Source organism: Pseudonaja textilis, chromosome 2, assembly GCF_049901715.1.
Source record: "Pseudonaja textilis isolate UNSWEBS1 chromosome 2, rPseTex1.2, whole genome shotgun sequence".
Taxonomy (NCBI): Eukaryota; Metazoa; Chordata; class Lepidosauria; order Squamata; family Elapidae; genus Pseudonaja; species Pseudonaja textilis.
The window spans coordinates 218,730,414-218,746,619 of NC_141991.1; the positions used below are offsets into that span (position 1 = coordinate 218,730,414).

At 37.7% G+C, this 16,206-nt stretch overlaps 1 protein-coding gene across 4 annotated transcripts; it reads left to right on the forward strand.

Annotated features, from left to right (window-relative positions):
* The first annotated feature begins 7,778 nt into the window (after window positions 1–7,778).
* Window positions 7,779–13,615, forward strand: LYSMD3 (LysM domain containing 3). Of its 4 annotated transcripts, XR_015742262.1 has the most exons (4): window positions 7,779–7,954; window positions 9,108–9,395; window positions 10,929–11,750; window positions 13,326–13,615. XR_015742262.1 is itself a non-coding variant. In XM_026718980.2 (3 exons), the coding sequence occupies exons 2-3, from the start codon at window positions 9,123–9,125 to the stop codon at window positions 11,499–11,501; spliced, it is 846 nt and encodes a 281-aa protein (XP_026574765.2). In that variant the 5' UTR covers window positions 7,779–7,954; window positions 9,108–9,122; the 3' UTR covers window positions 11,502–13,615. The 4 variants fall into 4 exon arrangements, 3 of the variants coding, with proteins under 3 accessions (XP_026574765.2, XP_087783194.1, XP_026574774.2); XM_026718980.2 differs by having other exon boundaries at window positions 10,929–13,615; XM_087927068.1 differs by lacking the exon at window positions 7,779–7,954 and adding an exon at window positions 7,997–8,380 and having other exon boundaries at window positions 10,929–13,615.
* The last annotated feature ends 2,591 nt before the right edge of the window (window positions 13,616–16,206 follow it).

Consider the following 16,206-nt stretch of genomic DNA (forward strand, 5'->3'; position numbering starts at 1 on the left):
GTCTTCGCCCAATGACTCTCCTGAGTTACGTCGCTCGGGTCGCCAACACAGACCACCGGCGTATCTCAAAGACTATATGTGTTCCCATCTAGGGGAAGGGTGTTATGTCTTGGGAACCGGTTGGGGCTCCAACCGGGTCCGCTCTTTAAGCAGATTCAACAACCGTTCCTATTGGCTGGCGCCGTTTGACAGCCGGCTATAAAAAGCCGGCTGTCAAGCCAAGCCAGCCGTTGTTCGCACGCTAGTCTGCCCGTTCACCGGCAGACGCGACAACCACCGTTCATCAAATAAACATTGTTAACCGTATGCCCTGGTCTAGCCTCTCCTTTCCTTCGAACTACAACAATAATCCTCTATAATCAATACATATTCAGAAGAAACAACTATGCTAGAATTAATATTAGGCAAGAAATAACTATATTATTGCTTTTAAACTCTGTGGCAACAAAACTACTCACTGGAGTTTGCATAGGCACAATTAGTCAGAAGGCCTAAGGTGAGTTTTGAGAGTGGTCTCATTTTCTCTATCCAAGCATGATGGGTGTTCAATTCAAAAGTATAAAAGGAAAAATGTTGAAGTTAATTTGCCTTTTACAATATCATCCAAAACTTTAAAACAATGGTCTGATAAAGATATATTTACAACAATTTGTGCCAAGGTATTATGTGCATTTACTTTCCTCAAATTTATTTGCTGCTGTACTGATTTCTATTAGCCTTTTTGACCAGTCATAAAAACTACATGTTTGCAATAATAAACATGGATAAATCATATGTTTCCTTGTTACCATCCTTTTACTACAGTATTGTGGTTGAAAGCTTTATGAAAACTGCTTCAGATTTCTGTCAAACATGAAATAAGCATAGATGCTTATGGGTTCATGTGTCTTGCTAAATCTTGCAGAAACAACCAAAAAAGTCTACCTACACCACTGGAATTAAATTTAATTTTCTTTGTAGGATTCCTAGTTATTCACGCATGCAATTCACATTTTACCATATTTAGTTTACTTTACTTTACTTTATTGTCATTGCATGTGGTGGACTGGCAATTGAAAAATGATGGGAGACGCAGAGAAGACGTCTGAGCAACTGCCAGCCCCGAGAGCCCCCGGGTAGCAGTATTTATTAAGAAAATGCAAATACAAAATCAAAACAATGACTTCAACATTAGCTCAGCAACATTATCTAGCTAGGCCTCAGCGAAGGTGATAAAGTTCCCGTGAGAAAGCAGGGCACCAAAGGTCTCATGGGAATGGCTCGGATAGATACTGTGAACTCCCACACAGATTCCTGGCCTCTGAGCTTTGCAGATAACAGGATCAAACTCTCATCATAAAGACACTACTGCCCTCATGAGGAGCGTTTGTGATACCCCCAGATCTTACAAAGCTGTACAAGAACTTGCAGAATATGATGGATATATTACCACATTCCCTCCTTTTTTATTTATTCAAAGATAGGGGTGTTTCAGTGGCAAAATACACAGTTCCTCGCAAACTTGGTTTCGTACACTTAAGGCTGAGGCACACATTTGAAATAGATTAGGAATACATTGAATACAGCAACATAACATAATAAGTGTAATAACAATTATTACAACTAATTGAAGCAATAAACGTAACCATGAGCTGTCAGGAAGCCAATCCCATAGCAAAGCCCAAAGTGACTTATTGAAGCCATCTTTTCCTGCTTCGTGTTCAGCTATGCGGTCTTCCATATCATGAACAGTTCTTGTAATGTTAGGCTCATAATTATGTATAAAAAACACAACAATGTAAATGAATTAAAGCACAAACTCCTAACATTATATCTAAAGCATAAAGTAACTTGGCGAATTTCAGACACTTCTTCATTTAACATCTTAATATTCTCAACAGTATCATAAAACATAACAACAGTAAAATTATTTAAAATATGAATATTTCTAATAGTTCATAGCTATTCCAAAAGGTGGGTACATGCATACAAAGCTAACAATTAGTTACATTTAAACTCTTTGCTGCAATCCGAACGTCCTTGATGTAGGAATTTTCCTTCCATAAATTATCACCAAGGTCTCTAGTTTCTGAGATAATGGCAGCTCTCCGCCTCCGTATTAGAGTCCGTGGAGGCATAAGACGAATGGAAAAAGAAGTTGTGTAAAGTAACTTAGGCAACTCCAATTGACACCAATATTGTCCATAGTCTGAAACAGAAACATTAAACAGGATCAGAGTTGTAGCACAGGCTGAAGATATAATATCCTTATCAGGTCCCGAGTAAAGAATGTCTTGACCCTTATGCCAGGACCAATATGCTGGAAAAATCAAAAGATGCCGCTGTTTGCAGATTAATTTAGTCCAATTCCCCAAAGGAACCTGCTGCATACAAGTTGATAATCTCAGATAAGCAGTCATCTTTTCCCAGCTTTCCAGCGCCACGCCTGGACTGCCGGCATCAAGAGAATCAGGAACCACGGAAACACCATCCTGAGAATCAGGAACATCAGGAACGGAATCAGGAACCACAGGAACGCCATCCTGAGAATCAGGAACATCCTCACTGGCACCTGCGAAGGCGCTAGAATGATCAGGCCGGATACATCGACCAGGAACCCAACGAATTTGACCAAAATGTTCTACTGCTGCATAACCACGTCCCCACGTAATCAGCTCAGCGGGAACCCATGCCGGATCCGGAAGGAATCGCACCAACACTCGAGGCCTCACTGCATCTGTAGAAGGGGAAGAAAAATGCCTGCTGGCCGCGCCGCAGGGGGTTACCAGACAAATTTAAAAATTTAAAGTATACAAAGCAAGATTTAAATGATCTTGAATTGCCGGAAGCCCCAGGAGCTTCCCTCCTTTTTGTTTAATTTAGCTAACATGTTCTTGAGCGTGCCATTATAACGCTCCACAATAGCTTGTCCTGTGGAATTGTATGGAATTCCAAATTTATGTTCCACGGACCACTGTTTGCAAAACTGATCAAAGACTGTGCTCCGATAAGCCGCACCATTGTCTGTTTTTAAAGTTTGAGGCGTACCAGCGACTGAAAATGTCTTAATGCAATGATTGATGACATGTTTAACCGCTTCACCTCTTTGAGGAGTAGCCATTAGAAATCCTGAATAAGTATCCACAGTCACATGTATATACTTCCAAGGTGCAAATGATGGATACTGAGTAACATCCATTTGCCAAATCATTGAAGGTTTCAACCCCTGGGGTTGACTCCCATAGGAATAGCCGTGCCTTGCTTTGAACAAGTTGGACATTGTTGAATTATGGCAGCAGCTTCTGCAGCAGTAAGCTTGAATTGATGTGCCAACGCTTTAGCATTTTGATGAAAATAACTATGGCTGTCCCATGGCTGGACAGTGAGAACTGAAGTTACAGCACTGTCAGCTTTGGCATTGCCTTGTGATAAAATTCCAGGTAAATTACTATGACTACGGATATGAGCAATAAAACACACATTCATACGCTGCTCCAAACATTCTTGCAACAACAAAAGCAAACGTAGAATATTAGGTGATATTCCAGGAGACAAATAAGAACCTGCTACAAAGGGTAACAAATTATATACATACAAAGAATCCACTATTAGATTAAAATCCTGATTTTGAAAATTTTGAAAAGTTAAAACTACAGCAGCAAGTTCTGCCTGTTGGGCAGACTTCTGCTCTGATGTCACTTTTGTATGCCAAATTCCAGATTTATCTTTCCAAACACAAGCACACACACAAAAAAATTTCTCCATCAGTAAAAACTGTAGGAGCATCTGATATAGGCTGATTTACAAATTTAGGTCACACCCTGTCCCATTGATCTCTCATTTTGCTGACTTTGACCCCCCAGGAGCCCGACATTGCGATTTAAAATGTCCAGGCTTCCCACAATTAAAAAAAGTTTCTTTTTTAGGCTTTCCTGCCTGGAGAGCCAGAACTAAAGTCTCCATGTTAAAAGTCTGACTCCCCACCTTTTGGCAATCTCATGTTAGCCTGATTTACTGCTAACTTCAAAAGCAATTCATTCTGGGCAAATTGATTGTCAATTTGCCTTTCAATAGCCACTTTCAATCTGCTAATGAAATTTTCATAGGGTTCATTGTTTCCTTGTTTGATGTTAGTAAAGGTCTTCTCACCACCTTCGCCGTCAGGGAGAGCCCGTACGGCTTGTAAATTTAACTGTGGGAGAAGAACGAACCCTTCCTCAGGCATTCTATCTCTCTGTTGATTTAAAGCAACGTCCACACCAATTTCTACTGGATTAAGTTGAATCTCCACTCCAAAATCTACCAAATCATCTCCTGATAATTCCCCTCTATTTGTTGCTTCTTGAATAGCTGCAGTAACTGCATCTACTTGAACTCTTAAAGGCAAACTCTTCTCTTCTGACAAAGTATTTTCAGTGCCTGACAGCCCTCTGGATTTATCTGGAGGTGCTGTCGGGTGGCAATATACGCACCGCATTGTAAGGCGGCAAACCTTCTTCGGGGGTGATAGGAGCGGTTGTTCATGCGTAGCTAATGCATCCATAACCACCCTCCAGGTTAACAAAATTGAAGAAGGGGCACGAGGCTCCTCGTGCAAAAATTTCCTATCTTTCTCCAGCGCTCTACTTTAATACTACCTCCTCTGGATAACACGGAATATGTTTCCAAACATACTGTAATAAATCCTCAATTTCTTTCTTTCCTACTTCATGTCCTCTACTATGAACTCCAAACTTAAAACTATTCCCAGCGATCTCTCTCATTTCTCTAAGGTGCTTTGTCTGAGCTTTGAGAGACCTTCCCCATACTCACGAAAAGAATCTGTCTCCGTCCAGCGAAGAAGATGAGGGCCCAGTCGACGTCCATGACGATGAGTATGGGATGCGGAAACGATAGCTTTCAAGCTATCACGCCAAAACGTATAGCCTTCCAAACTATCACGTCGGGGTCACCACTTGTGGTGGACTGGCAATTGAAAATGATGGGAGACGAGAGAAGACGTCTGAGCAACTGCCAGCCCCGAGAGCCCCGGTAGCAGTATTTATTAAGAAAATGCAAATACAAAATCAAAACAATGACTTCAACATTAGCTCAGCAACATTATCTAGCTAGGCCTCAGCGAAGGTGATAAAGTTCCGTGAGAAAGCAGGGCACCAAAGGTCTCATGGGAATGGCTCGGATAGATACTGTGAACTCCCACACAGATTCCTGGCCTCTGAGCTTTGCAGATAACAGGATCAAACTCTCATCATAAAGACACTACTGCCCTCATGAGGAGCGTTTGTGATACCCCCAGATCTTACAAAGCTGTACAAGAACTTGCAGAATATGATGGATATATTACCACAATTGCACCTCGTACAGTGAAATCAAACACCATCTTCAGTGCACATCATGACCATGACCATGGAAATAAACACAAACACACATCCTTCACCCTCCACACATTGAACCGAAAACCCCCGACACCACACCAACACTGCACTATACAGCAGAATTCAAAAGAGCTACTGCCCTGGGATAGAAACTGTTTTTCAGCCTATTTCTCCTTGTTTTTATTATTCTGTACCGTCTGCCAGATGGTAATAGTTCAAAAAAAAAGGGCTCCCAGGATGAGATGGATCTTTGAGAATGTTTTGAACTTTCTTAAGGCAGAGGGAGCTATAAAGCTCTTCCAAAGAGGGGAGAGGGCAACCAATGATCTTCTGGGCAATGACGTTAACCTTCTGGAGTGCTTTCCTATCTGCCACTGTGCAATTGGCAAACCATACAGAGGTGCAGTAAGTTAAAATGCTCTCTATGGTGCAGCCATAGAAGGTCACCAGCAATTTTTCATTTAATTATTGTTTTCTGAGAAGTCTCAGATAGTATGATCTCTGCTGGGCCCTTTTGACCAGTGCTGCAAGAGGACCCAGGTCAGGTCCTCTTTTATGATAACACCCAGAAACTTAAAACTGGCCACTTGTTCCACTCGGTCTCCATTTATAAGCAAGGGCTGGATGTCTGATCTGTTCCTTCTAAAACCCACTATAAGCTCCTTGGTCTTATTGGTGTTAAGGACCAAGTTATTGTCTCCACACCACGAAAGCAACCGGTTCACCTCATCTCGGCAGGCTCATCCCCCCTGGAGATGAGTCCTACCACTGTTGTATCATCTGCAAATTTAGCAATAATATTACTAGCGTGAGTGGGAATGCAGTCATGCACATAAAGAGTATAGAGTAAGGGACTCAACACGCAACCCTGTTGTGTACCAGTGTTAAGAATAAGGGCTGAAGAGGTATGATTACCTAATCTGACCCTCTGTGAGAGGCCAGACAGGAAATCCATAATCCAAAGGCAGATTGAAGGTCCAGAAGTTTAGACACTAGTCTATTTGGAAGAATTGTGTTAAACGCAGAACTAAAATCCACCAAAAGCATCCTCACATAGCCCCCCCCCCCCCACCAAACTGGTGTTTATCAAATGTATGTGGAGGACCAGAAATGATGTGCCCGCAGACCAACTTCTCAAAGCATTTCATGATGATAGGAGTGAGTGCTACTGGTCTGTAATCATTGAGATTATTGATAGGGAACTTCTTTGGTAGCGGAACAATGGTGGAAGCCTTCAGACAAGATGGAATAGTGGACTGGGATAAAGACCGATTGAAGATCCTGGTAAAGACTCCAGCCAACTGTACAGCACAGTCTTTAAGTACCTGGCCAGAGATACTGTCAGGACCGGCAATGTTTCTAGGGTCCACAGCCCTCAGAATACTCTTCACCTCCTGTTCCTCCACAATGAGGTGGGGGCTACAATTGGCTGTTTATATATATATTCATATATTTGTGAAATGAAATTGGATTGTATAAACCAACAATTCCAGCTAAAATTCAAAATTTACTTTGAAAAGTTTAAAGATTTCAGAAAGATGCCTGGGAACAAAAGAAGTAAGTAGCAAATAGTGCAGCTGAACAGTCATATTCTATTTCAGTTAGAGACAGGATGATATCCAGGAAACTAAATGAATTATAGAGTATTGAAGAGTATTATTCCCAACACCACATATACACACAAAGCTTTTATGAAGACACCAGCAGCACATAAAGCACAATAGTATCTCCTTCACTATTTTTCCCAGCAACTTGAGACACAAGAAATAATTGTCATTGAATTCACTGGTTGAATATCATTTTATGATGGAAACAATGCATGTTTAGCTATGCATTATGGTAAGAACAGTCCTTTAGTCTGTTCCTAATTTTCCACAATTCACCTTCACTAGATAACCCTGCCTAGAAGTTTTATGTCCCCTCCACCCCTGCAGTTTTATATACATCCTCCTCCATTTTTTGTAAGCTTTAAAAACTATAATGATTTTGGGGGGGGGGGGGGATGCTTTAGTTCCTATATTAGTTTGGTTCCTCATTTCTGCATTTTCTCCAGTTTTATGGTACGATACTATTTTTCTGAAGTGAAAACTAAGTCTTCACAGTATTTCCTGTGCATAGTAACAAATAGACACATCAGATTGCTGCAGTAGGCGCTTTTAAAACTTAGGAAAGAGGTATGGATTTCACTCCCAGAATTTCACACATTTTAAAATAACCGAATTTGAAAACACTGGTGTACAGTATACAAAGTCTGTAACATGACGATCTTGTCTGCACTATGGATGGAGTTTTTCAAGCACAAATATCACGAAATTATTGAGGGGGGGAATAAATGCTGTAAAAGAGCAGATGGGTTGTTGCGAAATCTCGCGGGAGTAGCGTATTGCCATTTTGGATAATGCCGTCGCGGGATTTTGGCATCTCACGAGAGGAAAGCGAGCAGAGTGCCCGCCATCTTGTGGACGCGCGGGCGCTTTCGCTCTTGCAAAGCAGCTGTGTTTGGTTTCAGTTCCGAGGCTTTCTATAGTGGCATCCGCAGAGAACGTTGAGCCGGCACCGAAAAACGCATCGTCCGCAAATGGCCGCTCCTGGGTAAATTGGTGGGTAATCTGCTTGCCAGTCTGTATGTAATACAGAAAAGGAGGGCAGTTTTTTAGAAAAATAATTTCTGGAGTCGGGCGGAGGCTGATCAAATGGCAACGGCGAGAGATGTTGCGGGGGACCATTGAACAGCTTTGCCGATCTGCCATGGACCCTGGTGCTTTTTTCCATCACAAACTCGCCCATCCTCTTTGTTGGAATCATATTTTCCTGTTCCAGTTTCCCGGCTTTTGATGCGTGGCATCAGGATGTTGTATCTTTTCCTTTTATTGCTAGGGTGGGGAAATGCTTCAGCTACTGACTTTTTGGGGGGGTGGCGGTTAAAACTCAAGAGTCCTCCAAGATGACACGTTTATCAGCTGGAGTTTTCATTTGCCCTTTACTTTGTGGGACTGTTTGGTCCGAGCCCTTCTTCCTGCTGACGTGTAAGTGCTTGAGGTTTCACAAGCATGCGGGAGACGTTGGGAACTTCTTGCCAGATGTGAATAGTGACAAAAGCAACCGGTGAATCATCATATCAGCTATTTGATTTTAACTAAGGTTACAATAATAGTTGCGTAAATGAAATTCACATTCAGTTTTTGCAACACAGTTTGGAGAGGCGTCTGTGGCATAGCCATCAGAAACCAGGTGCAGCTCTTGATCCAGAAGAACGGAATAATTGCTTCTGTTTCCTGTATTTAAGATCAGGGATCATCTTGGAAGTTGTTTATCCATAGCAGTCTTTTGATACCTAATTGCAGGAGTCTGAGTGTATGTATTCAGTTTATTTTGATCAAATTTGTTACAAACAAGGGAGTTCATGATGCCTTTATTTTGAAGTCTGACTTTTCAAACCTTTTGATCAAAGATTGTTGCAAACAAGTATTTCTGATGTCGAATGCTGTTTCTAATCTATCCTAGTACAAAGTTTTTATATTGCCAATTGGGTTATAATTTACTCTGCAATTTACTTTGCTTTCTTCTGCTATAACTAAGTCCAATCTTATATGGAAATAATGCTGTCTCAACAGTTTATTGATTTTTTTTAAAAAAGAAATGAACCTGAAGGATCTGTGTTCATTGAATTATTGTCTAAAGGAATAAAAATATATACATCTTTATAAACGTTTGTGCTTAGTTGCCCTCTTTTTGTTCTCTTTTCACTGTTAGATTTCTGCTGGTAGAATGACAGGAAAAAGTCAGACTTTAAGTTTCCAACTCCCAGCTGTTGTACAGCCCATTTCGGTGGATAGCCACGTATATCCATTTGGGAACAATCTTAGTTCTGACAGTGATGTTTTGGAAGATGAAGTTGAAATATATGAACTGCGACCTCGGGGAAAAGAGAAAACTCGGAGAAGCACTTCAAGAGAAAGAATGGATGATATTGTATTTATAACTAAAGATATACAAGAAGGAGATACACTAAATGCATTAGCTCTTCAGTATAGTTGTTCAGTAAGTTTATCTTTTTCTAGTTCCATACAATTGTATCATATGTTAGAGACATATAAATGTAGAATGCTTTTAAATAAAATAATGCAAAAAAACAGTTTGAAAGATTACTTATTAGATTATGGATTGTACAAATATGCAGTATATGTTTGTCAAATAGAAGCCTGTGGTTTTTCAAAGTTAATTTTGGTTTTGGTAATTGCTAAAATTTCAATATTTTTCTTCTCTAACAATATTTTATGAAATTTATATAGAAAATTCCAAAAGTTAGAGGATTGTATAGGATTAGAATTCTTTATTTTTATTCATACAAAGTCAACTTTCTTCCAGGTGTGATTATTTCTCTTAGTGTATTTCTCTTAGTGGTCAATGCATGTGTGTATGTATATGTATATATTTGTATATATGTGTGTATATGAATAATATTTTTCTTAGTGGTCGTACATGTATATGGAGGGTATATGTATATTTGTACAAATAATTAGCCAGAATTTTTGTATAAAATATTGTAATTTTAATTACAATTAAATTGATTTTAAACTATGAAAAATAGAGTGCAAGATATATAGGATCAAATAATTTTACTGCAGACTAATACTTGTGCAAAAGGTTACAGCCATATTCAAATGGCTTTCTTATATTTAGTAATTTTTGTTTGATAGTATTAGTTTACTAAATGCATTTAGAATGGATGCATATGGAATATTATATTTGTGTAGTACTTTAAAACAATGACTCTGATTGGCATTGTTTCAAGCCATGGTTTGCCTAACTATGATTAAATTGTAATTGTTTAGGCATTTTATTCAGTCATTAATTTTAAGCAAACTATGGCCTAGCCTTTAACCTTGATTCACAGTTTGTTTCATACTACACGCTGAGCCGAAATCAAATGAATAACAACATACATGTTAAGAACCAGTCCTGAACAAACATCCACATCCTGATTATTTTAGACGATCCATTTCCCATAGTTGTGAAGTAGCTGGAATTGATGATTTATCCCTTCTGTCTTCTGATTATTTTTTTTTAAAGAAAAAAAACTTCAAAATAGCTTTTAGCTAAGGAGAACAGGTACTTGTTATTGTTGGTAACCTCAAATCTTTCTTGAGCTCTTATTCATATAGCACAATGACTAATTTTCAGATAGTGACATATCTTTGTTTTTTGATGAAAGCAAAAAAGTACTGGCACTAAGGCTATGACATAACGTGTTTCACCAGATAAGAGGTTATGTGATTCACTTGGATTGTCCTTGTTCAATGGTTAAGCCAAAATCAGTGAACCAGCACTTTTGATCTTCAAGAGAATTCATTTTCCTGGAATAAAAAAATGTTTTGTAAAATTAGAGCTAGCCATGTGAACACTAATATGCAGTTTGACTATTTGATATAATTTAGTTTGATATTGAAAGCAAGACTTTGTATCAGTATTGAGAGAAGAGAGCAGGCTCTTTTTTAAAAACGAGTTGAAGAAACAGGAGTGATTCAGTTAACTTTTTAAATGAAGCTAATTTATTTTATTATAACATTTCAGGTAGCAGATATCAAACGGGTGAACAATCTTATCACGGATCAGGACTTCTTTGCATTAAGAACTATTAAAATTCCAGTTAAGAAGTTCAGCCTTCTGACGGAGACACACTGTTTTCCAAAAAATAGACAGAATTCAAGATCTGCCGCCTCATCATATTCCACAGAATTCTCAGATTCATCACTAGCACCTGAGTTCTTATCTACTGAAACAGCTGGTAACTTTTTGAAAGAAGTGGACCGTGATATAGAACAAATAGTGAAGTGCAATGCTACCAAAAGAGAAAATCTTAATGAAGTTGTTTCTGCTTTATCAACCCAACAATTGAACTTTGAACCAGATGGTAAACCTGTCAGACAGAAAGATCCTTATTATGGTGCAGACTGGGGGATCGGATGGTGGACAGCAGTGGTAATAATGGTGGTAGTAGGCATTATAACACCTGTTTTTTATCTTTTATACTATGAAGTTTTGGTCAAAGTGGATGTCAGTCATCATTCTACAGTGGAATATTCATTAGTTGCACCATCTCAGTCAAAGCCATTAGAAAATGAGATAAAGCAGCCTATTTCTTGAAGATTAAGTTTTGGTTTTACATGGTAAATGTCTGAGCATTCTTGCCATGTGTACTGCAAAGAAGCATGAACATGTTCTGAGTGGAACTGTAAAATGGCTATTTCTAATGGTAATGTGTTTGTGGAAAAGTTGTCAATATATTGAAGAATTAAAAGTGTATCTGGATCCGCCAAAATATATGGGTTTAACCTACCACTCTGCCATTGAAATTAATAGGACTGAAACCAAACTAAGTGAAGTATCTTTACAGTAAGCTTCATATTTACTTTAAAAATGTTTAGTCTGGCTTTAATGGTATGGAGATTCTGTATATATCAAGCAATAATACCTTCTATCACAGTACAGTGGAATTAGGGATAGTTTGGTTTATTGGAGTTACTGAACAAGCAGACTGCTTGGTATTGCTGAACAAGATAATCAGTTTGAATTATTTGAAGAGCACTATATAATGAAAAGGAACCAATGATTCATATGATTCATTTGTTCTAACTGCAATGACTTTCAAAGAATGGAAACTTATACAGAAAAAAGGTGAAAGAATCTCACATTCTTTGAACTTCTTTATTCCCAAAGTGCTTGTTGCATTTTATTATATTGCATATCGTCAAATGCAGAAGACCTGTTTACACAAGCAGTTTGCACAAACTCCCTCTTTTATAAATGATTTAGAATTAAAGGGAAAGGGTACTAGCTACTTGCAGGAAACCAGGACCAATAATATGACATCAGATTTCTTCCTAAATCATAATGACATTTTGGAGGTTAAACAATCCATTGCTCCTAATATATCACATGTACAGTTGAGCTGAGTATTGTGCTAAGCCATTAAGTACTCGGGCTTTCATTTGGTATATTATTTTAACCTAACCATTGGGGTATTTAAAATAACATTTTTTCTTCGTCTGCTAGTTTGTTTGTTTTTTAAGTAGAAAACCATGGTTCAGCAGCTATGAGTTTAGTGCACTTTATAAAGCTAATTCTGTACATGGATAAGACATAGATGATGGCAGCCACACAAAATATATAAAAATACATTAATTCCTTCCATTAAACAAATGCAATATTAGTGGCTTATTTCCTTCTTGAACCTTCCTCTAATTTGGAACTTTTCTATTGTTTTTCACCCATTTGGGCCCTTCCTGCATTAGGCCTACCTAATCAATATTATTTTGGAAAGCAAGCCTATTGTTTGTTAGGGCATTATTGGAACTGTACTACAATGCATATTTAAGAGGGAAAATGTCAGCTCTTTTCATTTTAGCATATGACTAGTTGCAAGCAAAGAAATACAAATATTTCTTTGCTTGCAACTAGTGAAAATTTGCTTGCTTGCAACTAGTAAAATATGAAAATTTAAAGACATGTTCTACAATTGGCACATGAATGCATTAGAAGGTCAAGTATAGAACTAGAAAACAAAGAAAATAATAAGCCGTGCAAGACTATTTTAAAGATCTCTATGCCATAAAAATGAAAGGATAGCATATAGTAAGATTTTTCAACCATCTACACTCTTTGAAGTACCAGAAGTTAAGTACCTCAAGTATGCTACATTTTTTTTCTTATAACTTGAATTAAAAAATATTAAAGGAAGATTCAGTACAAGTATAGGTTAAATGGGTTTTATCATAGCTCAGGAGTTGTGCCTTATTTCTACAACTGAAAAATATTAATCTATAGTGTTTCATGAATAAGTAGTATACTTATGGAATGAAAGGTTTCTTCATAAAAATTATGCGAACAAGTCCATTTTTAAATTAAGGTTAAGAATGTATAAGCTATAATTCCTTATGCAGTATTGCTGTATGTTTTTCTTTCCCAAAGTACATTTTCATCATGTGAAGGATTGGAAAGACTAGGAAAAGATAACATGAAGTTAAAGGAAAAACTTGGAGTACTAAATTAAGACATTCCACTAAAACAAAGCAATTAAGTTCAGAATATCAGATTTGTAAGTATACTACATAACTGAAGCATATGAAATAGTTTTAATTGTCATTTGGAAAAAATGTTTTCACAAAATGATGTTTATGTAAGTTTCAGAATTTATCAAAAGGCCTTTGGCCAGAGTATTATTTCAAAAAGAATATAAATAAATACATATATATTTCTAATTCTGTTTTGAGTGATGAATCAAGCATATGAATTGTAGAATACATATATTTAGTAATGAATTGTGTCATATACTTATTCCATAAAGTCTAAAAGCTTGTGAATTGTAAACTATACATTCTTATATAAAGAGTTTAAACAATAAACTCTTTTCAAGAAAAAAAATGCACTAAAATCAAGTACAGTTCAGATAGAAATATACATAGAAATACTCTATTGTTTTATCTCACTGAATTATGCAAAGGGGGATTGAGGCTTATTCTAGCCACCTAGAATTATTAAAAGGGTTACAAAATATTGTGATTCTGTAGAATATATAACCCCTCGTGTACATCAAGAATATTTTTCCACTTGCATCCTAGGATTTATCTAAGGTGTGCTGATATTCAGAGTTGTCATGTCTATTATGCAGTTGTATTGGAGGAGGGAAATTTTCACCATCTTAATTTTTTGGCACACTATCAAATTTTGTAGTTCAAAGATGAAATTGACAATGGCTTTCCCATAAAATATGACAGTGGCATGGCTGTTTTAAAAACACCTATTGTTCAGTGTGTAAGGCCTGTGCCAAGTCTAATTACTATACATAGTTTGGGCAAACCATGTGAGCCCCATTCAGAATTGCCTGAACATACACTATTGGGCAACCTTTGGTTCTTGAACTAATTTCAACCCCTTATGGAAAGTATCACTTTATATCTCCTTTTCTTACTCTACATCTTCTGATATTTAAATTGAATAAGTTGAGGGAAAGCACACTGACATTACTTTACAACATTTCCTATAATCTACTTTTAGGCCTGGCTGTGTTCCTGCAATCACAATTTAATGCAAGTAGTTTTATAGCAGGGCTATGGATTCCTTACTGTCCTATCCACTCCTCTGCAGCATCCCCTACTGGTAAGAAAACTAAACCCCAGGTGCTTTTCTGAATTTGTGGCAGGATTAGGGATTCAAGTCTTAATTTTTATGATTTATTTGTTTAGCCATGTTTGTTATTTTACTGAGTGCTAATCATATGAAATTATTCCCCCCAAATCATCCAGATTATCAAAGGAAACTGACAGGTTTGTCAGGAAAATAAGAGTGGTACATTAACAAAAGTTTCCACATAAAATGTGATCAGAAGAGGTACTTTGAAATACAAAGTGAAAAACCTAAACCAGGGATTACTCTGAATAGTAGTACCTCTAACTTTTTCTTTCAACTCAGTTTCTGGTTTTGGTCACACAAAGAGCCACTTTACTCCCCTACTCCATATTTGGGGTTACATATGCATGTGTACTTTCCCTTCATCATGATCTCACCAGCACACAGACATATTTGCTACATAGCAGGATTTCTACCTACGAGATTTATCAATCCTATGGAAGTTCAATATTCAATGCTAAGGCTAAAAGAAAAAAAATATTTGTAGGAATCTCAACTCATGTCTTATAACTGAAAAATTCTCCATTATACTGATAGACTGAAGAATGTCAGCATGATATCCAAAATAATTCTCTATATATTGTACTGGTGAGGGTAGAAGTGAATGTCTGATTTCTTTATAGTAAACAAAAAGGAAATGCGTGCCCTGGGCTTACAATCTCTAGTTTTTAGCTTGATGCATTAACCTGAGATAATTATCTTTTCCTTTTGAATGATAAATATTGCTGAATGACATAGTCCGTAGATAACCAACAGAAGGCATGATAACCTGACATGCACCACTGGGCCTTTGAACAAATGACATTAAGTATGTAATTTCTGTGATGTGATTGACAAATTACATATTTTATGTAATTTGCATGATAAAAGTCATGATGCATTAATTCAAGAGGAGGTTGTAGATAGGTCAGAAATTATCCAACACACTAAACCTAGGGATGATTTCTTGAGACAATTACCTCCCTATAGGCTGATAAAATTAGTGGTTTAATAAATTCACTGCTGCTTGTACTCAATCATATTCCTAGAGAGGCTTTAATCAGTAAGGAGGGGTAGCACATGCAGAACCTGAGGGTCCTCTCCATTTCCTCAAGTGAGGAAGGGGACTCAGACTACAGTTAAGTCATACAATACAGTGGTTCAATCAGCAATTATATAGGACATATAATTGGAATATAATCTGAGCAATTTCACCTGTCAGATGTCTAGAACAATCCTCATAGGATCCCTAGAGATGCTTCTCTGCCTGTTCTTTGGCCAGTAACGACAGTCATTTTAAAGAATACCACTGGCTGGCATTCTGTAGATAAAATAACAATGGAAAAAATAAAGTTTTGCCACTCTTCTTGCCTTGATGTAGTCCTTAATATGGACTCTGTTTCTTCAGACTCATCTTCATTTTCAACCCTGTTGTTTCATCTTGAGCTTTTCTAAAAGCTACCAAATCCACGAGGGTCCACAGACAGAAAGAGGGTGTATGGAGTCACTCCAATCTGAAGTCATTGTCACCCTCTCATCCAAAAGTGTGAGTCCAGTTTCAGTCAAGTTTGAAGAAAAGCCTTGAGAAATTCTGCAAACACCCTCTGAAAACCAGTTGATCCTGGGGCAGTTCAGCCAAATAGGGCCTTCCAGTCAGTGTTGCAGGCACGGAAAGTATGGCCAT